The sequence below is a fragment of the Vigna unguiculata genome, chromosome 8 (genome assembly GCF_037176805.1).
Source record: "Vigna unguiculata cultivar grain cowpea cultivar isolate G323 ecotype 2 chromosome 8, ASM3717680v1, whole genome shotgun sequence".
Taxonomy (NCBI): Eukaryota; Viridiplantae; Streptophyta; class Magnoliopsida; order Fabales; family Fabaceae; genus Vigna; species Vigna unguiculata.
Window position 1 is genome coordinate 41,461,917 of NC_140799.1, and position 22,936 is coordinate 41,484,852.

The following is a 22,936-nucleotide window of genomic DNA, read 5'->3' on the forward strand; positions in this document are numbered from 1 at the left end:
TGGAGGTAACATATCATAGTAGTTAATTTTAATCAAGTCATTTCTAAATATTTGCGTCATTAATCTGTACTCAAGGATTGTGAAGATAAATTATCAATAAGAAAAAAGAAGTTATTACAAGATCTTAGTCAAATTTTACAACGTTTAAATTGTGATAGTTTATTTTTTTTACCATAAATGAAAAAATTCAGTTCCATTTGATCCAGAGATTCACATAAACCATGATGACGTGCGATTATACACTAAATAATAATTTTCATATTATAAATAAGTTATTTTGTGAAAAAATGGGGCTTCTTTTTTGTGTTTTTAAAGACTTCAGCATCAATTTTGACATCATAATAGTGCTATCTCTACTAAAACTAGACTTTAATTTTTATATTTAGCGAGTTAAATCATCTATACTATTAAAAAAAAGCATAAAAGATAGGTTATGACTTAAAAAAGTATGTGACAAAAATATACCTTAAAATAATTATTGTAAAATGAACTAACTAAATAACTATATATATATATATATAACAAATTTCTCTATAAATTATTTGAATTGTATTTTTAGTGGAATAATTTGAAGTAGTTGAACTGTTATTTTATCGGAATAAAGGAAATGAAGTATTTGTGAGAAAAGCGGAAATAATTTATTTAATCGTACGACGACGTTTAACGAGAGTGGTTTTCTAGTTTCTACCATACCGGGAAGCAGCAGCAACTGTGTCGAATAGCGTTTTGCCAGCGGAAGAAGAGAGAAAGGGGGCGTGGGAACACACGCACACTCACACTCACAAATATTCTGAGCTGAGTAAGATTTTAAACAGCAGAAGAAGAAGCAGGTGACTGTGGAAATGTCAGTGCAAGAGTACCTGGATAAGCACTTACTTTCCCGAAAACTCGAAGATGCCGTCAATGCCGCCGTTAGGGCCAAGACCTCCGATCCCGTTCTCTTCATCGTATCTCTCTGCCTCTCGTCTTATTTCGTGTTTTCTCTTTCTCTCACTTCTCATCGGAATTTCTCAGCACGTTTTTTTTTTTTTTTTTTGCGGTGACCGCAGTCGAATCACATGAGAAAAGCAGTGCAATCGGTGATAACAAAGGTCAAGGCCAGGCAGATCCTCGATAGCAGAGGGATTCCAACCGTCGAAGTCGACTTGCACACTAACAAAGGAGTGTTTCGCGCTTCGGTTCCTAGCGGCAACTCCACCGGCATGTAAACCTTCTTACTCTTCCTTTTAGCCGCAATCGCTCTCACCGTTTTATTCGTTGCTGTCGTTCAATTCATTGTCGGTTTTGCTGGTTCATGATTCCTTTCAGGTACGAAGCTGTCGAGCTACGGGATGGAGACAAAGGAGTGTATCTCGGAAATGGCGTGGCCAAAGCCGTTAAAAATATCAATGACAAAATATCTGAGGCATTGGTCGGTATGGATCCCACGCTTCAGTCGCAGATTGATCAGGCCATGATTGACCTCGACAAAACTGAGAAGAAGGTGATTTAACGATTCTGCGCTATGAAGTCATTCAATTGGTTGTTAATATGCCGTATTACTTTTGGTTTCGTTCAATGCTTCTTCGACTGTTTTACATTTCAAAATGAATTTGGCTACTAATTAGGTAAAATGCTATGAAAGGTTGAATAATATTATCTTTTGGTTTTCTGCCTTTCTCTGGTCAAGGACTTAGATTTCTTAGTTAAGTTGATGGATACAACTCAGATCAGCAAACTGACCAATTTCTGATTCTTTTCACTAAAGGAATGGAAGTCTCGATAAGATTCTTTATTTCTGAAATGCTGTAAAGTAGATGCTTTTGTATCGGCTAGTCAGCTACAATCCTAAAACATCGGCTGTTGGAAATATGATAAATTCATACATGATGATGTTATAGAAGCATTATTTGCTTTTCTCTTGGTTCGTGCGTACTTAGTTTCCTTTTTGGTTTCAAATAGTTCAAATCCACGATATAATTTTCTCATGATAATTTCTAGTGATTACCTTTCTTGTATATTCTTCTGGAGAGCTTGATAAAGGCAGTTCGTGTGACTGATTCTTATATCATGCATTTGTTGTGGACAGAACTTATACATGCATTCTTGAATAATTCATCTTAACGAGATAGGTCCCCCCAATATTCATTCTATTTTATCTTTTCTGTTTCTAATGTTATTTGCAGGGGGAACTTGGAGCCAATGCTATATTAGCTGTGTCCATTGCTGCTTGTAAAGCTGGTGCTGCTGAAAAGGAGGTATGAGTGTCAATTAATATTTCTATAAGTTCATTTAACTTTTAATCTGGAATTAAGTATATATGTTCAGTCACAATATCATGGAAATAAAAGCAAAAGCATACCAGGTACCACTTTACAAGCACATTGCTGACCTGTCTGGAAAAACCAACCCAACACTTCCTGTTCCCGCCTTCACTGTAATAAGTGGTGGAAAACATGCGGGGAGTACTCTGGCCATTCAGGTAAAGTTTCTTTTGTAGTTTAGTTTCTTAGACATTCTCATTAGCGTTTTGCCAGTCTTGCCTCCATTAGGCTTGTGTTCCTTATATCTAATAAAGTAATGAATAGTGAAATTAAATGACAAATGAATATGGAAATATTACATTGCATTTCAAATCAATAGTAAAATAACCTGGGTCTCATACATTTTCATGGTAACTAGCTTATACATTTTCATTGTAACCAACACAGATTTAATCATTTAGGGCATAACTTTAGCAATTTGTTGTGTTTTATTTTGTTCTTTATTTTCAGACCTTCTAAGCAGATATAATTTCCTATGTTATTTGGACCCTTTATTTCTTCTATAATTCGTATTAGGAAATCATGGTTCTCCCAATTGGAGCAAGCAAATTTGAGGAAGCACTGAGAATGGGTACTGAGACCTATCATCACTTAAAGGTGGTTTTGCTTGATTTCTTCTTTTATTTTTATTCTATCCTATTGCTTTTACTTTCTGTCTTTAGGGATCTTTTTCTTTTAACTGCACTCATTAGTATGTTCCCGAGCTAGAAACATATCAAGTTTAGCTGCATGGGATTTGGTTAGATTGTTGTTTAGCAGGCTTACAACGATTTAGATTTTATTCTATTACTAGTACTGGTACTACTATAGTTTTTATGTTTGGTTTTTCTCACAATTTGGTGGTATTTGGTCTTCATTGATTTAGAAATCCAATCTGCCATTTCCCATCTCATTCACATGTTTTTCCATCAATAATGGATCAAAGAATATTAATAATCACTTGCAGATGTCATGTTAAAGCTGATACATTTATTTATTGTTGATGACAAAAGGGCAGGCTGTCATTACAGAAAAATCTGGTGCACATAACTGTAATGTTGGTGAAGATGGTGGCTATGCTCCTAATATCTCCAGGCAAGCTTTCTATTTTATTGAATTATTTGACATCAACAGCTTTTGGAAATGATTTACGTTAACTACAACAAAGCCTTTTTCCACTTTTTAGTCAGTTATGTGGATCACATGGCACCATAAATTTCTATGAAGTTCTTAACTGTTAAATGAATAGCATAAAATAGGGGAAAAGTCTCCATTTTAGAAGGAAAGAAAGAAAGCAAAAAATCTCTCCAAAAACTGCTGTATATTGTATTTTATCGAATATAATTTCACTTTTTGTTCTACTGGTGTAATTTTAATTTCTCTAACTGTACATTGTCATTTGTTGGATACTTGGATGTGATATCTCTATTCCTTAGAAATCTGTGATAAGCTTGTGATGAAAATAACTTCATTTTTATTTTCCTCTTAAACTAGCATTTTATTTTAGTCAACATATTTGAACTGCGGCATGTTTTTAATAAAAGTGAGAGTGCTAAGGCATCACTATGTTGTTTGCCAAAGTGTTGTATGTGATAATTACTATGTTTTCTTCTACATGGTAAAAGATTGCTATGTTTTATGATTGCCATTTGTATTTTAGGATCACTAAACCAGCTAGTTTCCTATGTGTACGAATACTTTTAAATTCAGGTGAAATATAAACATATAACTTAGAATCTAAAGTGTGCAGATTTAAATAGAAAAAGAAGTGGTTTGAAGTTACAAAATACATATGCAGAATTAATTCCATAGAATTTCGACTGTAAATTTAAAATAAGATGAGTGACAAGTCATTGTTGAAGAGAGACTACATTAATAGATTAAGTTACTCTCATGTGAGTACACTCTAAAAATTAATATTAATGGGTGGGTTTTATTAATCTTATCTTACATGTTTTTTATTATTATTAATGTTATTTTCAGCTAACTATTTAGATCTTTAAGCAACTAAAGATTCAATGTCAAATTTGTATGTTTTTTTAAATATCAAATTAATACATATTCATGAAATTTTCACCTGGCTAATCTCGTTATAGAAGTATTTCTCAACTCTAATAGCATTACTTTTGAAGGTCTTTTTATTTTATTTCTATTTTTTAGCTGACTGTATTTAAGTATCAACAGCTTTAGAGAAGCCCTGGATCTTGTTAAGGAGGCCATTAGCAGAACTGGTTATAACGACAAAATAAAGATAGCTCTTGATGTTGCTGCTACAAATTTTTGCATAGGTAAGCATAAGTTTCTATCCTTTTTTACTTTTAGATTCTTGAGAAGATAGAATTTGGTGATACTAGCTTACTTGAATATTGCTTATTGTTATTATAATTTGACTGTTGCAGCAGTGCTTTGGTAACTGTTTTACTGTATAGTTTACTTTCTAAGAGATGTAAAAATAACATATTATCTCCAAATAATACTTCAATCATGGCTATAATTCCAGTTAGGGATATGCCATTTTCAACTTGGATTCTGAATCTTGTTATTCAAGTATTACATGACCTGGTATGTGATAATTGTTATTTATTTGGATAGGAGGGGGAGTTACAGGGTAACCACTTTTAATTTATTCAATTTAGAGAGCTAAATAAGGGTTTGAAAGAGTAAGAGATAGACTTTAAAAGTGGTATAGGATGGCCATGGGTGATTGTTATGAATTTCAATCTCAAAAGAGCCCGTTATTGATTTTTTTGTCATGCTTGATCATTTTAATGTTTTATTTTTAACTAATACTTTAGCCTGTTCAGTGCATAGGATGAATGGTTATTTTATACAACTAAATTTACAATAAATAAATATTTTTCATAAAATTTATATTATAATAATTAAATTTCATAACAAATAAATACTTTTAAACATAAAAATTATATCTTTAGATTTTTTTATAAGCAAATTAAATTATGATACTGGGTTATTTTAATTTAATTTAGAAATAAATTTGAAAAATATAAATACTGTTAAAAGATATCCTTAACCTCTCTTGTTGAAGAATAGTTCCTAAAAATACTCTTATTCAAGATAACTATTCTATTTTATATAGAGAGGATATTAATACTATGCTTGATAGTTAACTTATGAGCATAGCTACTGCAATATGTTACAATATTTCACTATTGACTGTTTTCTTCTTTTCCTCACCTCATGTTGTTAAAAACCCCTTCTACTTTTTGGGCTCCTTTTACCTTTGGATAAATTTGACCAGGTTTTGCCGTCTTTTAGATATGCTTTTTCCCTCTTATAGGTAAAAGATATGATCTAGATTTTCAATCTCCTCAAAAATCTGGACAGAATTTTAAGTCAGCGGAGGATATGATACAGTTGTACAAGGAACTATGCTCGGGTACACCATTTTATCTTAAGATTTGCTTATCGGGAATGTTATCATTTATTCAGCATGTGCTTTGTGTTTATTTTGGATTTTTCTTTTTGAATTCGTAGAATACCCTATTGTGTCAATAGAAGATCCATTTGACAAGGAAGATTGGGAACATATCAAGTATATCTCAAATCTTGGGATTTGTCAGGTATTAGTTTTTTCTTAGAATTTTAATCAATTAATATTTTGTTTGAGTTAATGTCAATTCATTCTCTGTACTAGTTAATTTGTTTAGCAAAGATTGTACCATGCAGTAGGCTTTACCATTTTGGAGTTTGCACAATGTTTTAAATTATAACAGTGTACATTTTTAATAAAAAATAGTAACAAATTGATTGTTAGTATATCAATGCCTTATTACAGAAATTGGCTTCTGATTGTGTAGTTTTTTCTTTATATGGTTGCAGATTGTTGGGGATGATCTCTTGATGTCAAATGCAAAACGCATTGAGAAAGCAATTACTGAGTCTGCCTGTAATGCCCTCCTACTTAAGGTAACTTTTGTGACTTGAATAACTTTGAAGTATTTTGTTTTGCCTGACGAAAAATTATACACACACGCGCACACACACACACATATATATATATATAATATATATATATATATATATATGATGTTTTTGTTTTTAAATATTACATACTAAACTCCATTGTTTATGGAATGGAAGCAATCCTGTTTCAGAATTAAGTTGAGGGGTTAATATCCACAGATATTGGAAAAAGTTGATTCTCGAGAAAATGGAAGTTCATAAATAGAAAAGCTAGGTTTTGTAAAGGAAGAGAAAAATGTAAACACAGTTTGCCCGTAATTTTTTGAATAATTACCTGGTTAAGCATTTCATCAACTAGATTATCCACTATATCTTTTTCAATAGTGGAGTACCTAAGGTCTCATGTTGAAAGGAATGGAACCTTCCTTTAAAGGAATTTCCATAATCAGGCCTAATTCTACAAGGTGGTAGGTCTTAGGTCTTTTGGCTCAGCAAATATGTCCCTGAATTCTGTGATGAGATAATCTATCTCAACTGGTAAATTGAGAATTTCTGCATTAGTAGAGTTCAGCAGGCACGTAGGAACTTCAAAAGGATTGGCAGACGTGTTCAAATATAAAATCACAATTGGGCCCCTTGCTGGATTGAATCATTAAAGGTTTTATTATTAATATCTTTTTGCTTGAAGGGTTGGCTTCCCTCAAAATAAACCGTTTTCCTTCAACGGTAAATTCCATTTGCAGCTTCTTAAGTCTCACGTGATTGGACTTAAGTTGGACAGCCATTGAAATCTTTGAACCAAATCACAACACCCCAAAGGTAATACCATCGCATCAGAAGTAAATTTGTAATTTTGTTGTTGCCAAAGAAAATGTCTACAGGTATTTTGAGCATTTCAAGTCCCATCAGCAACGGTAATTGAAAGGGGTTTTATAGATTCCAATTTTGCGTCCTAATTTCTTAGCAAGATGAAAGATCCAGGTCTAAGAAGTTATGTGTGCTACTACTGTTAATTAAAATTTGCCTAACTTGTTATAAAGACCACTTAACCTCATAGTTTGATAATTAGGCGTCCAGACAAAGCGATGGACAAATGAGATTTGTCCCCATTAGTAGTGGTCACAATTGTCACTCCATTTCTTTCTATTAGCTCTATCTCTTCATCCTTTGGTTCTTCATCATCCATTTCCATCAACAACATCTAAGATTTCTTATGTTTTAGTTGGTGAGATGGTGTACATGGCTCGTCAGAAAACATACGGAAAGTTCTTGCCTCCTTGGAGTCTTACCAATCTGAAATTTAGTTGTATGTGTTTGATATTTGAATACCACAACTGTTAGATTTGTTGACTTCTACCATGGATTTAAAGAGTGAACTATTTGGGTGGCTGTGAAACCAACACATATAAGCAGTGACAGCTACAAACGCACAAAAGGTTGAAAAAGAAAAAGCTGTAACTGACTTCTCTACTGCCCTATTTTAGTGATTGTGCATTCTCACATCAGCAAATTGCAATAGAAGAAATAAACCCCAAACAAAAGAGTTAACCTATAAAGCGAAATAAAAAAAAAATAACGTGCAAGCTACAGCATTGTTAGTATTACCATGTAAATGCCTGTAACATTGTCCGTGTACTTTTCTATAAATCATTTGGGAGAAGTTATTAATTCTCCTCTGCAGTTATCCTTCTATTTTCTTGAAGAAAATAAATATTGAAATGTGATGATTTATTGTTGTAACCTAGGTCAACCAAGTTGGAACTGTTACAGAGGTCATTGACGTGGTGAAGCAGGCAAAGGAAGCACATTGGGGAGTGATAACATCCCATAGATGTGGCGAAACCATAGATTCTTTCATTGCTGATTTATCTGTTGGCCTTGCTTCTGGTGTGATTAAATCAGGTGCTCCTTGCAGAGGAGAGCGGCTAGAAAAGTACAATCAGGTGTCATTCTGATTCTTATGCTGATGATTTTACTGCATTATTGTCATGCTTCCAGATTATTTATCTACTTACATTCCCAACTCACCAGTTTATCGTAAGGTGTCTGTTTTCTTTGGTAGGTAGTATATTTTCAATATCAGTAGTGTACAGCTGGTGGTTTTACAACCTGTAAATTTTGTTCAATGCTGCTTGTCAATATGCCAATTTGCTCTGTTTATTTTTGCGATAGCAGTAATACCTGTAAATGTTATTCCTCGAGTCTCCTCATTCTATCTGTCTTGATGGTGAAATTTGTGGCATTTGTAGATGTTTCTTTATTCTTTATGATAAATTGCATGTTAAAAGTAATCTTGTGTAGGCTTGCTTTGCCCCTTAAAGACTTCATTCAACCAATGATATATTACTTTATCCGTAAATGTTTATTTGGCTTGAAGTTTTTGCATAACTTCACCTTGAAATATTTTTTTTAACGCAATTTCTGCACTTCTTTTAAATAGTAAGCAGTTTCGAGTTTTTATTAAGATGTTAACTACAAGAAACATAGGGATTACCTGAGGTTCTTTTGTTTTCCTTAGAATATTCATCTTTACAATCCTTGTTGATGTTGCTTGATCCGCTCGTAACTAACAGAATTTTCAATCAGCTTTTTTAGTTTGTTTTATTTAGGTTTCTCTTAAAAGAAAAAACTAGGTCATTAACAATGTCACAGAAGCTCTTAAAATTAAAAATAGCCTTTTGAATTGAACAAATACACAAAATGTTGAACTTGTATAGCTTATTCTACTTATAAAAGTAAAAGCCAAGAAAAAAAGTAGGCCAAACTTAATTTATTTCTGGCTCTCATGTAGATATGAAGTTCATCTTGTAAGTATTGTCATTTATTCTGGTAAAGCGTAACAAAGAGTAGAAAACATAACATTTACTATTTGAATCTTGATGCAGTTACTTCGGATTGAGGAGGAGCTCGGAGATCATGCAGTTTATGCTGGTGAAGATTGGAGGCAATAAGACGGATCAAGTTCTTCAGATTGGTCTAAGATATGATTTTCTTCCTTAAGTTTGATATGTGTGGTCGAAGTTCATCACTGTACCATATTCAACAACTGCTGATGTTCTATTGCCATAACTGCTCCTTCACCAGTTTGTCATTGGGCTTTGAGAGAATGTTTACCAGCATTACCAATCTATACGAGATAGTGCGGCCTGTTTATTTGTCTATTTGTTGTAGGGAGAGAAACTTATACATATCCAATGCGGATGGTAAAATTGATCTGGGCAACTGATATTGATAGTAGTTTTCCAATTCTGCGCATTGCTTATGTTCCAGTCACCATCTTTAACAGACCTGACCACCGATTGACTTAACAGTTATAAATTTACCTTTATCTCATTATATACTTTCTTGTTCCTTTATAACTTATACATTGTTACGATAATCAATACGGAGAACAAATTTGATTTTCTAACATTAATGTTTTATTCTTTTCCTCCCAATATTTGCTAGACATTTTATAATTTTCAATAGTAAGAGTCTTGTACATCTGTTTACCTTCATCACTGCAAGGAAGGTTCACTATTCTACATTTCAAATACTTTCTTTACTGTTCTGTAAGTATCTGTCTTTACCATATACACCTTTGCATTTTAACTCTGGCTGGCTAAGTGGAAGAGCACACTAATAAACCATAGCCTAACCTTTTTCAAAATCAATTAGAAATAACTGGACGTAATTTAGGATAGTTTGGTTTAAACAATCTAATTTGGTTTGCTTGAACTGTAGAAAGAGTTCAGTTAACTGGAAGTATGTGTTTTTTAGTTTAGAAAAAGTTTTGATAGTTTTCTAATCTTTCTATCCTTACGTTCCCACATTTTTTGCTACTGCAAGTGAAAACAGAACACACAGCAGCCTTGACATCAAAGCTTTGTAGTCGCACAATATGCTACCTCCATCAATCCTGCTTTGTAGCAAATCTGTTCGGATCATGCTTGTATTTTGAAAAAACGGAGTGATAATAGATCTATTCTCCGTTTTAAAAACTATAGCTCATTACCACAAAATGTGCAAAATAAATTGGAAGGGAAGAAAAACATAAACACATACAAAACAAATACTGAATTTCGAATTTTAGCTCAAACATATGTTTAAAATGTCTAAGAAATCCTTCAACCGAATCTAAAATCTCATCAGATAACAAATCCTGCAATCGAATTTAAAAGTCCCATCAGAGCACCTACTCTTGAGGTTTTATCTTCTCCTAGATCTCGTCCTGTTTAGTGTTCTTTGCTAGGATGCAAATAAAAGCGAGCATAACCAGTCTGGGCAATTTTGTACTCAACCACAGAAGGCTTATCTCTTAAGAAATTGATATCGACTGTTTCAGACAATGACTCTCCTCCCCTTGCAAAAGAATTTATCAACCTCAATGAAAATGTCACGCTCACAGTCTCATTCATCTCTATCACAATTGCTTCCTCCACCTGTATATGCATCACATAAACCCATCAGTCTGCAGTTTAAATTACTGAATTCTATCATACCCACATCAAAGAATCTAATGCAAATCCACATCAAAGAATCAAAAGAATCTAATGTAAATCCACATCAAAGAATCTAATGTAAATCTAAATCACTGAATTCTATCCATACCCACATCAAAGAATCTAATGTAAATCACTAGAAGCATGCATTCAACATATAAGAAGGCTATAACGATGGTTACCCTGTCGACATCAACATTATGCCTGCACACTACCATTGAAGTCCCAAGTTCCCCTTTGGTGATAAACTTGACCGTCTTCCCCTTCTCCTCAATAATCTTAATCGTAACTACAATTAATACGAAACACAACTCCATCAAATCTAATTGCAAAGTAAACCAGCAAGAATCACTAAAAAACATGAAAAAAGAAAAGAAGCAAAATAATAACCATCGTCCCCACTATCAGCGAGTTCGCTGCAAATTGTTGAAAACACAAGAGAAGGCATCCTTAGACTAGCCCGGATCTCTGTCTCAATAATGGGATGGTGCATATGCAACGGATGCAGCTGTCGTGGGTTGTCTGTACTTATCTCTTTCATTATCGTAAACTCCGATATCTTGCCATGACCTGCAACACACCTATGTTTATAAAAGTATAAATTTTGAAGTGGAAGAGAATGAGAGATAAGAAACTCACATGGAGTCTCGATGAGGACTGTGACATCCTCTCGTCCGCGACAGTCTTGCATGGTGATGATTTCATCATCGGAGGTTACATGAAAGATCCGGGACATGCAGTGGAGGTCGAGGGCAATGGCGACTGTGTGGTCGCAGTGGTAATGGTCGAAAGCATCTCCGGGGAGGACGACGGCTACAGTTGCCCCTAATGAACGATTGGTGGCTTTCAGGGAGAAACCGGCGGGGGAGAAAACCAAGTTGGCTCCATCAGTTACCACTTTCTTTGTGATCTTTATCACCTTCTTCAGAATTGAACCTTGCACCACACAAGCTTCCACCATCTTTCTAATTTCTTTTTCTCTTTCGCTTTCTTTCTTGTTACTCTTTTCTATCTATCACCAGCTACCAACAAGCAACACAACACTGCCACAGAAAACGAATGCGAATGACAATGGTATGATTCCTTAATGACGGTTTTGTTCGTTTTTTAGTCCAACTTCGTTTCTTAGTTGGGTCCGTTGCCGCGGTTACTTCTTTTAAATTTTTTGACCTAATTGTATTTATTGTACTAATTATCATTGGATCCTAATAATTTTATTGACAATGATACTTAACTTTACATTTTTTTTCTACTTCAATCCTTTAATTTATTAATTTATGATATAGTTTAATATGAATCATTAATATCTTTTTCTTTTAAAGAATTAATTATTCATATTAAATCACATAAAAAAATAAAAATAAAAGTCAACAAATAAAAGTCAAAATATAAATTTTCTAATGTTATGCTTAGTTAACTCCACACTTACAATTATGTGATTTTATAAAATCAATAATACTTACTAGATCACATGTTAACAATGCATGATATATATGTATATATAAAATTGATAAATTAAAAATTCATTTAAGATAGTTACCAAACAAAGGAAGTACTACCTTTAGTTATAGTGTACAAAGGATTAATATTTAATTAATGCATATCAATAACAATAATTAGAATATATACTTAAGTTTGAAACAATATCCTAAATTTATATTTTGTTTTGGAAATATTTATAAAATTAAATAATTTAAGTGATGGACAATATTTAACATATTTGTTTCAATCTTGAAAGATAAAGAATGAAGATGAGGAAAGGATGTCCTTGATAGTATATTTATTTTATTAATCTAAAGCCTAATTTATTGGCAATACATCACCACTTAAAGACAAATATTATTGTACAATTCATTATGTAAAAAGTAATAACAAAATAAATAACCCCTTTGAAATAACTCCAAACTTAGTTGTTAGCCCATTATAATTTATTTAACACGCACTTCCTTAAATTCATAATGTAACGTCCTATTTAATTTATAAACGCAATTAAAGGAAACGTCACACATGAGATAGTATAACAACGTAGTCCTGGGGTTCGCAACATCACCCCTACAAAACTAGGCACACCACGATGCCAAGGAAAGCGGAAAGCAACTAACAACGAGTGTAAAGTAGGAAAGCATAAAACAATACAGGGGCCGTAGCCCTAAAGATAACATGAATAAAACTCCAAGCCCAGAAGGCTAAGCAGCGGAATCACCATTTCCTTGTTGACCACGAGCACCTCGCCCATCTGCTCCCATCAACCAAGTCGATGATCATCGCAAGGAAAAATAGCCACATACAATACAACCATACAGCAAAACGGGTAAGCTAGAGCCAACAACATATGCATCATTCAGGCAAAAGTACTTTCATCATCTCACATCCATGTAATCAACCAAACATGTTATGACTCTCATTCAATACACTACGACTCGACTCGACTCATCCGGATACGTATAACTTGGTCGGATTCAGCGGATGCCTGCACTTGTGGTGGATACCTCTGCTCACCCCCGAGCAAAGTGTTGCCAGTGTTACGATGAATCAATTTTCCCTCACCACAAGGTTGACCCTTAATGAATTTCAGGCCTCCTGCTACTCTCACCACAGGAGTCAGTCCGCTCTAAGTGAGACTAACTGGCTCCTTAGAGTGTCAGGATGCAACCTTAACTTGAATCCTTACCTAGTTATACAAATGGGGCACCACCATGGGCACCCACTAACAGGGGCCATGGAATTACGTCCCGACCACTGAAGCGCAACCCCGAAAGTCTCACCTAGAGACTCCAAGGAATTATGCACTGACACATATAGAACACAACCGCACAACCAAAATGATATTCACTATGCATGTATATGTTAATTGTACCAACCTTTAAGCCAACGCCTTTCATGTTCTAGGCCCAACACATTTCATCTCGTCATGAACCATTCATGTACCAAGGACTTCCAATTCATATTGTTATTATGCCTCTTTCATACCAACCCTTTCATTATAATCGCATGCAAAACTCGTGTCAACCCTTTATACATAATTCACAACTTACATTACTCTATCATACTCACACATACCAAGCCTTTAGTACAAATACTCAAAACCAAGCCAGCATTATCCATACAAAACCAAGAAAAACATCCCACATTACGTTGTCTCGCCCAACACGTCGCTTAGGCTGGAGGGTCTCGCTCAGGCGAGACAGTCTCGCTCAGGCGAGTTCCCCCTTCGCCTAGGCGAGGGCACCAAGTAGGAGCATGAACAACGCGGGATCTCGCTTAGGCGAGACCCCTCTCGCCTGGGCGAGTTGTCTGCTCACTCAAAATGAAAGAGCTAGTCACCTGGGCGACCTTGGGCGAAAAAGGCTTGGGCGAGCCTCTGCCAGACTCACTTAGGCGAGTCCGACTCGCCTGGGCGAGATTACCAGGTCTCGCCCTGGATTCACCTGCAGCAGATACGATTTTCGAACCCTTTAATCAACATAGCATCCCACGCACCCCAAATAGCGATTTAATCCATACAAATATGCAGCAAGCTCAGAAACATATCAAAATAACTCAAAACATATCAGAGACAACTCAACTCGAAACCCTAACTTCCCGTACCTGGAAAAAGGATCAACAGAAGCCTTCACGGCACGACGACGGATACTGCAGCTCTACGCGTGAACTAACGAGCTGAAAACAGAAGGTAGGAACAAGGGTGCATTATTACTAAACTTTAACCATGGAAGAAGTGGGGGGAAAACGATGGAAGCCATAAAATCTGGAAAAAGAGACACTTACGTGGAGCCGGAACTGAGTTTGAGCTTGAACGGGGTGGACCTTAGGGCAAACCCTAGCAGAGTGTTCTGTAAGGTAGTGAGGGATGGCGGCTGGTTTCTGAAAGAGTGGGAGTGAGGTGGGATTAGGGCAACATAGTAAGATTTTATATGCTGGGCTAACCCTTAGGCCCACTTACAAGGACAGCTCCTTTAGTTTAGGGCAGAAAATAAAAAGGGAGCCTTACACATAAATAAATATCAGTTTAAAAAATTACCTTTCAAACTAAGACTTTAAAATTTTAAATGCCCATGAATTTATTTGACCGCTAAAACAAAGATATTTGAAGGAATTTAGATGTTTACTTCTTTTAATATATTAATAAAAAATAAGTTTACAACACTTATTATTGTGTCGATTTACAATCAACCCTTAAAAGAATTGTGGTGAGAGGTTAATTCTTATGGGAAGCTGAGGATTTAATCAAATAGTATTGGATAAAATATAATTAAATATAATTAAAATATAATTAATATAGCTTTTAGTTTCCCACAAACAAGATACATTCATGGAATATGCTGATAAAAAAAATTCATGGAATATCTGAAAAGTCTATCTCAATTAGTTTTTTTAAAGGTTATTGTGCTAAACTAATACTAAGGTGTTCTCTTCACTTGTAGTATGATGAATCTTGAAGAACAGTTTAAAAAAAATAAAAAAATATTACATCCAAAATTTATATATTTAATTACGATTTAAATTCTTGATAAATTTGAAAACTTTCAGTTTAGTTCGTATTAAAATTGTGTGCTACATTAAATTCTTAAAATTTTAAAAAATTTCTCAATTGAGTTTCCATTATTTTAGATTTTTTTTTTACCTATATGACATGGTAGTTATGTCCACTATGACTATACTTAAATATCGTCATATAATACATTATTGCAAATTATCAATAATGAAAATTTTTAAAGAATTTGTTGTTGTATTTACTTAAAATTATTCTTAAAGCTAATAAAAATTATAAATTTATAAAAATATAAAATTAGAAGAATTAAATTATAAATTTATAATTATGAAATATAAAACAAAATTATATAATTATATAATTTTATGATTTTATAATTTCAAAATTTTATGATTTTATAGTTTTTAATTTCATTGTGTGTGCTATAATTTTTTTTTATGATAATTTAGACAAAAAAAATGGAGGCTTTATAAATGTTTAGATTCAAAACGCTCATTATACTCTTTTCTTTCCTTTTATTTTACATTGTTTAGATTCCAAATATTTCTTTTAATATAATTCTTTTTCTATATATATATATAATTTATTTATGAAGAAAAATATGTATTTTGAATTTTTTTTATGCTAAGGGTCTTATATATTATGATAACATTAGAAACATTAGAGTGTGAAATAAGCACTACAATTGTGGGTTCTTAGGAAAACTTTCACCAAACTTATAGCTTACACAATTTAAAATATCTTGAATGAAACCAGTGATGTGGAGTTAGACTTAGCATCAGAGATTCACTACAACTCACTCTTTTCATTCACCCCTTCCAATTTTTGAAAGATGAATTTATTACACATTTAACGTCGATTCAAAATTAAGTTAAATTATAATATACAAAAGAATGTTAATAAAATCATATTATAACCTATTCTATTATTTTATTTTTATCGGATTATTATTAAATAGCTCAGAAATATATAGTTTCATACTATTATATAATTATAAAAAATTGTATTGAGTTGTGCAGAGAAGATCCTAAAAGTGTGACAGGTGGTTCAAATGTGATGAAGATGGAGTTGTATCGAAGGAAAAGCTACAATTAATGCACTAAGGTCATTCACGAGATACATACCTTAAAGAAATTTTGGACCCCTTTTTAATATCATTGTTGACCTTCAAAAAAAACCAAACCAAATTTAATTGTGAATCTAGAGTTCCAAACCCACAACACCCACCCCAGAAATACCCAAAAAGAAATTGCACAAATATTTTTTGGTTAAATATGGTTTTGGTTCCTCAATTTCTAGTAAATTTTATAATTAGTTTATTTTAAAATTTTGGATCAATTTAGTTTTTCATCTTTAAAAATATGTGAATTTAATTTTTTTAATCAAATTTTATTAAGTTTATTTGACATTTCAAGCACGTTTTATAATAATATTTGACTAAGTAAAAAATGTGTCACACAATATAAACAACTCAAATACAATCATGAGATGCGTACGAAACATCGAATAAACCTAACAAAATTTGATTAAAAAGACTAAATCCACATATTTCGAAAGATGAAAGATTAAATTGGTTCAAAGTTTCAAAATAAATTAATTTCAAGATTCATTAAGTTAAGAGACAAAAACATATTTAACCCAATATTTTTTATAAATTAAAAAATATTAAATATAAAATTAACCAAAACTATAAATAAATAATTTGTTCTTGACCTCTCAGGATCCTTCAAGAAAGCTAGCTGCCACAATTCACATAAAGTAGTTTGAAATGACACTTTTTTTCTAATACTTAAATTCTTTTATATATTTTTTTTAAATTATCATATTTTAATAATTTTGAAAAAAAAAATGCATAATTTTTCACAAATGAAGTAAGAAGGAAGAGAGAGGTTTGATCACATGAATCCCCACAGCATATATTAATATATTAACTGTCCACCTAAACACCCCAAACTAGAATAAACGAGTTCACTCACTGTTGTTCCATATGGACCGACTCAAACTCTGGGATAAAATAATTCCTTTTAATTTGGCTTTAGTACATGTTTTTAGCACCTCAATCACCTATGAGTTCTTAAAATGCATATCGGTATAGTAAAGAAAGATATATTTAAATTAGTGAAATATGATTTTATCTAACCTTGATTGAAATTTAAAATTAGTCTTTCATTAAAATAACTCAATTTAATTTTTTATCTTTAGAAATATAAATTTAGTCATTTTAACTAAATTTTGTTAAAGTTATTTCGCGTTTGAAATTCATGATAGACATTTGTTCATATACATATTCGTTTTGTTTCAATATTAACTAAAAGTCAAGTTTGAAACATCGTTAAATAAACTTAGCAAAATTTTAATTAAAAATAATAAATTCACACAGTTTTTGTAAATAGATGACTAAGTGTGTGTTTAGTTTTGCGTCAATGTAGAATTGATTTTCTGAATGACGCAGAATTAGTGCTGGTTTGATTTCCAAAATCAATTCAAAAATAAAAAAATTATGTTGAATGAAAATCAACTAATTATTATTATTTCTGTGATGGAGAATTGATGTTGGAATAAATTCTCCAACCTAATCCAACACCCTAAATGAGTCAAAGATTCTAAAAAATGACTACTTTCAACAATTTAAAAAAAAATTAAAAAATCAAAAATATATTTAACTCTTTGAATTATTAATATCTTTGAGTTATTAAGAGTTAAATATGTTTTTTGTCCCTTAACTTTTAGTGAATTTTGAAATTAGTCCATCTCGAAACTTTGGACCAATTTAGTCATTCATCTTTCGAAATTTATGAATTTAGTTATTTTAATCAAATTTTATTAAGTTTATTTGGCATTTCAAACGAGTTTCATAATAGTATTTGAGACATTAAAGAACAAATATGTCAAATAGAATAAACAACTCAAATTCAATCCTGAAATAAGTACAAAACATCAAATAAACCTAACAAAAATATGTTTAACCCAATTATTAATGTTTAACCTCTGTATCAAGATTCCAACCATTACAAGCTTTATAAATATCACTCCAGTCATCACATTTGAGAAAATTGAACCCGATCTTAAAAGAAACGAAAAAATTGAATAATAATATATAAGCAGCAAAACTTATAAATTTGTCTATTAGACCAAGTAACCTCGTATATTATCACAAACAAAAATTTAATGTACAATTTGAAAATCATAATAAAAAAAACACACTCCTAAATCTAAATCCTAAATCCTAAATCAGTAAACTCAACGTACACAGATACTCAAATTATGGTAAAAACACTCCAATTAACTTTTTATTTTTATAATAAATTCCATCTTTTTCATCCTATATTCCCGAATCTGGACTTTAACTAATAAAATTCAATTCAATTCCAAACATAGCATTAAAATGCCACAACATCAATAAAAACAAATAATAACACTAAAGAAAAACAAAATGAAGGATTGGACATACATGAAAGATTTAAGAATTTGGATGCCACGTCATTTGTACATTATAACTATGTCATAAAATAGGAATCAAATAGCCCATGCATCCCTTAGAATTAATAATTGTCGACTATAGTTTGTAAAAGTTTTTATCTTTCATTTACATTATAATTATCTAAATTCTTCAAAATATTTTACTTTAATTTATCTTTACTTCATGGTATTTATTCTAGATTTCGACTTCTTTCAATTTGTTTTTCAAAACACTACTAGTTTCAATCATCTTTTGCCATTTATATTTCTACAATACTCTTAAATTTTATTTACTATATTACCTAAATTTTACATGGATTATTCACAATTATTACTTTCAATCACCTAATTTTTATAATCGAATCTGATTTTTGGTGAAGATTTTTTTACATTTGACGGAATAGTAGTAGTAGGATTTACCGGGTTTACGCAAGTAGTGGAACGTAGTGATGGAAGAAAAGAAAAAAATCAGAAGAAATTGACAACAAAAACTACAAAATAGCGCAGAAATATAGAGAAAGGAGACAAATGCATGGAGATGAGATTTGAAGTGTCTCTCTGTGAGCCAAGTTTCATCTTCAACGGTGCTCCTTCAACTTGCCAGCCTGTCACTTCCTTCTCCTTCATATCGAAAGAACGGTTCAAATTCCTCGTTTCATTTCCTAAAACAAAAAACCTCTTCACTCTCACCTTATAATTCGTTCCACTACATTGAATGTTTATCCTATGATCTTCTTCTTTGTCGTTATTTTCTTCCCTACAACACATTTTAATATTAAATTAAAAAATATCAATCAAATTTGTAATAATATCTTCTCTTCCATATAAGAGACTCACTCACTCACCTGTTCTCAACCACACACTCTCTCTCACTCTCTCTTCTTTTGATTCTTTCAACACTCACACTCACAAAGAGAGTGATGGCATCTATGGCGGCTATAGGTTCTCTGAATGTACCATGTTCTGCTTCTGCCTCCTCTTCTTCCAATGGGGGAAGGAAAAGCGTCCCACGGAGCCTCTCATTCTCCGCATCACAACTCTGTGGAGAAAAGATTTCCACCGATTCAGTTTCAGTTGCACCAAGAAGAGTTCGTAATCCAGTTATTGTTTCTCCCAAGGCGGTTTCTGATTCGCAAAACTCCCAGACCTGCCTTGATCCCGATGCTAGCAGAGTAAGTTTACCTCTTTCTTCACTACTTTGTTTTTCTTTCATTTTTACACTTGAAATTAGTGAAATATGAGAAAATCGACCACCGTGTGTTTGTTTGGGTGATGGGGGAAGAGGGTCTTTTGGATCAAGTTGAAAAATGTGATTTTTTTGGATCATGGTAGTTGATCTTGATCCTGTGGTCTCTGAATTGGATGTGGGTTGGTTAATGATTATGATTATGATTATGATTATAATTGGAACTAAAAATGTTTTGGTGATGATAATTTTGTAGAGTGTGCTTGGCATTATACTTGGAGGTGGTGCTGGGACTCGTCTTTACCCACTGACCAAGAAGAGGGCAAAGCCAGCTGTTCCTCTTGGAGCAAACTATAGGCTGATTGATATCCCTGTTAGCAACTGCTTGAATAGCAATGTGTCCAAGATCTATGTTCTCACTCAGTTCAATTCTGCGTCCCTGAATCGACACCTTTCTCGTGCTTATGCAAGCAACATGGGAGGCTACAAAAATGAGGGTTTTGTTGAGGTTCTTGCTGCTCAGCAGAGTCCTGAGAATCCTAATTGGTTCCAGGTAATAACGCTGTCTTAGTGCCTCAACTTTGATTTTTGGCATTCCTTTTATGACCTGAACTATCCCTTGATTTAATCATTTAACATACTTGATTGGATCATTGCAGGGTACTGCAGATGCTGTGAGGCAGTATTTATGGCTTTTTGAAGAGCACAATGTTTTGGAGTTTTTGGTTCTGGCTGGTGATCATTTGTATCGAATGGATTATGAGAAATTTATCCAAGCTCACAGGGAGAGTGATGCTGATATCACTGTCGCTGCCTTGCCGATGGATGAGAAGCGTGCCACTGCATTTGGTCTGATGAAGATCGATGAAGAGGGGCGCATAATTGAATTCGCCGAAAAGCCCAAAGGAGAACAATTGAAAGCAATGAAGGTAACCCCCTATAATATAACACACGTTATGTGTTGTATTTACCTGGAAATGTTTGGTAATCATTGCCAGAACATTGTTTACAAAGGCCTCTGACATTTTTTTTTTTCTGTACTAGGTTGATACTACTATTTTGGGTCTTGATGACGAGAGAGCAAAGGAAATGCCTTTCATTGCTAGCATGGGTATTTATGTTGTTAGCAAAAATGTGATGTTAGACCTGCTCCGTGAGAAGTTTCCTGGTGCAAATGACTTTGGGAGTGAAGTGATTCCTGGTGCAACTTCCATTGGATTGAGAGTATGTGTTCCTTCCATCTGTTTAATATTAAGAAGATTTTTTTGCCATTTTCGTGTATTTGTTGAGAATATTGCATGACATGTTTGTGTATTCACAGGTGCAAGCTTACTTGTATGATGGCTACTGGGAAGACATTGGTACAATTGAGGCTTTCTATAATGCAAATCTGGGAATCACCAAAAAGCCTGTGCCTGACTTCAGGTGAACTATATAAGCCATTTCATATTGAGAAATGTATTTCAATGATAGTGTTTTGTGGTTATGATCTTGATGTGTTTATGTTTTTTGGTATATTGATCGCATGCAGCTTCTATGATCGTTCGTCTCCAATCTACACCCAACCACGATATTTGCCTCCATCTAAGATGCTTGATGCTGATGTCACTGATAGTGTTATAGGTGAAGGATGTGTGATTAAGGTAAGTCTTTTAGAACCTTCACGCTATACTTATATCTTCCATGTTTGAGATTTGTATAATTCTTAACAAAGATGTCAAATATAACAGGACTGATTTTTTTATAGGAAACTAACCTTGTATTCCATATTTTGTTCCATAGAACTGCAAAATTCACCACTCTGTAGTTGGGTTGCGATCTTGCATATCAGAAGGAGCAATTATTGAAGACACGCTATTAATGGGGGCAGATTATTATGAGGTAATATAATGTGGTAAAGTAACTTTGACAGATACACCTAGTATTTATTTCCAAGTTTTAACAGTGAAGGTTTCACGTATGAAAGTGCTTGAAACACTTATTCATCTATTTTAAGTTTCTAACTGGAAAATTGGTTTTCTGATTGTTGTATACCAGACTGATGCTGATAAGAGGTTTCTGGCTGCTAAAGGCAGTGTTCCAATTGGTATTGGCAAGAACACTCATATCAAAAGGGCAATTATCGACAAGAATGCTCGAATCGGGGACAATGTGAAGGTGAGGGTAGTAGCTTAGGTGATTTAGGTATTGTTTCTAAATTAAAAATGAAGTTTCGTCTAAATAACCTCCACAGTTAAGGTTTTAACAGTCTTAACTCTAACTAAGATTGAAGAAAAATATAAAAAAACACTGACAAAACTTATTAACAGTTACAAATAATTGATTTTGTCCTATAGTTCATAATTCCAGTAAATGATTGTGTATTTATTTACAACCTGTGTCAGACTCTTAATTAAATATGTAATCTGAGTCATTAATCTTTTCTGATGATTGTGGTTAAATATTGTGATTTCTGAGTTTTGGTTCCAATGGTTAGATTTTAAACGCTGACAATATCCAAGAAGCTGCAAGGGAAACAGATGGGTATTTCATTAAAAGTGGGATTGTGACAGTAATCAAGGATGCTTTAATTCCTAGTGGAACTGTGATCTAAAAATCCAAACCCAGAATCAGATGATGTTCTGTTCCAAATGCAAATGGTGTCTGAAGAGCTCATTGTGACCGCCGGAGAGTTTATCAAGCTCTGCTTTCCACGCCTAGTGTAGGCTTTCTTTATGTTTCAATGTTTCATCGTAAATGTTTAGGCAGTAGCTTGTAAATAATAGCGGAAGATGAGACCTGTTTTGAGCAATAACTCTGTAAAGTTTATTTAATCAATTCAATAAATGTTTCTTCTCTACTTTATGTTTCTTCTTAACAGTGTTTGATTAAGAAAAAAAAAAGATGGAAAGAAATAGGAGAACCCTCAAAGACACCATGGCCAGATTGTTACAGATTAAAAAATAATTAGTTTAAAATTAGGTAATTTAGCTTTTAAAAATATTTTAAAAAATAAGTTAATTTGTGTCTGTATATGATGCTAAAAACCCTTTTTTTTTTCCAAATAGCAGTTGATCATAAAAGCTTTTCGATTTTAGTTAAGTATTACATTTTTATTATGTAAGTGAATTCA

At 33.0% G+C, this 22,936-nt stretch overlaps 3 protein-coding genes and 1 long non-coding RNA gene across 4 annotated transcripts; 2 read left to right on the forward strand and 2 right to left on the reverse strand.

The window, feature by feature from the left end:
• Positions 1-652: 652 nt before the first annotated feature.
• ENOC (cytosolic enolase) lies at positions 653-9,542 on the forward strand. Its single transcript, XM_028084991.2, has 13 exons — positions 653-947; positions 1,050-1,204; positions 1,309-1,483; positions 2,166-2,237; positions 2,345-2,461; positions 2,820-2,900; positions 3,301-3,377; positions 4,467-4,570; positions 5,581-5,679; positions 5,778-5,863; positions 6,123-6,209; positions 7,952-8,149; positions 9,092-9,542. Exons 1-13 carry the CDS (start codon positions 843-845, stop codon positions 9,155-9,157), a joined length of 1,422 nt encoding a protein of 473 aa, XP_027940792.1. The 5' UTR covers positions 653-842; the 3' UTR covers positions 9,158-9,542.
• Positions 9,543-10,239: 697 nt separating this feature from the next.
• Positions 10,240-11,764, reverse strand: LOC114195516 (DNA sliding clamp PCNA-like). Its single transcript, XM_028086016.2, has 4 exons — positions 11,327-11,764; positions 11,078-11,257; positions 10,870-10,976; positions 10,240-10,627 (listed from the first exon to the last, which is right to left on the reverse strand). Exons 1-4 carry the CDS (start codon positions 11,646-11,648, stop codon positions 10,421-10,423), a joined length of 816 nt encoding a protein of 271 aa, XP_027941817.2. The 5' UTR covers positions 11,649-11,764; the 3' UTR covers positions 10,240-10,420.
• Positions 11,765-12,795: 1,031 nt separating this feature from the next.
• LOC146884493 (uncharacterized) lies at positions 12,796-14,560 on the reverse strand. The gene is made up of 3 exons (XR_014984204.1): positions 14,456-14,560; positions 14,276-14,347; positions 12,796-12,923 (listed from the first exon to the last, which is right to left on the reverse strand). It is a non-coding gene; the product is annotated as an uncharacterized LOC146884493 (long non-coding RNA).
• Positions 14,561-19,467: 4,907 nt separating this feature from the next.
• Positions 19,468-22,663, forward strand: ADG1 (ADP glucose pyrophosphorylase 1). The gene is made up of 9 exons (XM_028084727.2): positions 19,468-19,810; positions 20,081-20,377; positions 20,484-20,753; positions 20,869-21,048; positions 21,146-21,249; positions 21,356-21,467; positions 21,607-21,705; positions 21,862-21,981; positions 22,301-22,663. Exons 1-9 carry the CDS (start codon positions 19,559-19,561, stop codon positions 22,415-22,417), a joined length of 1,551 nt encoding a protein of 516 aa, XP_027940528.1. The 5' UTR covers positions 19,468-19,558; the 3' UTR covers positions 22,418-22,663.
• Positions 22,664-22,936: the final 273 nt, after the last annotated feature.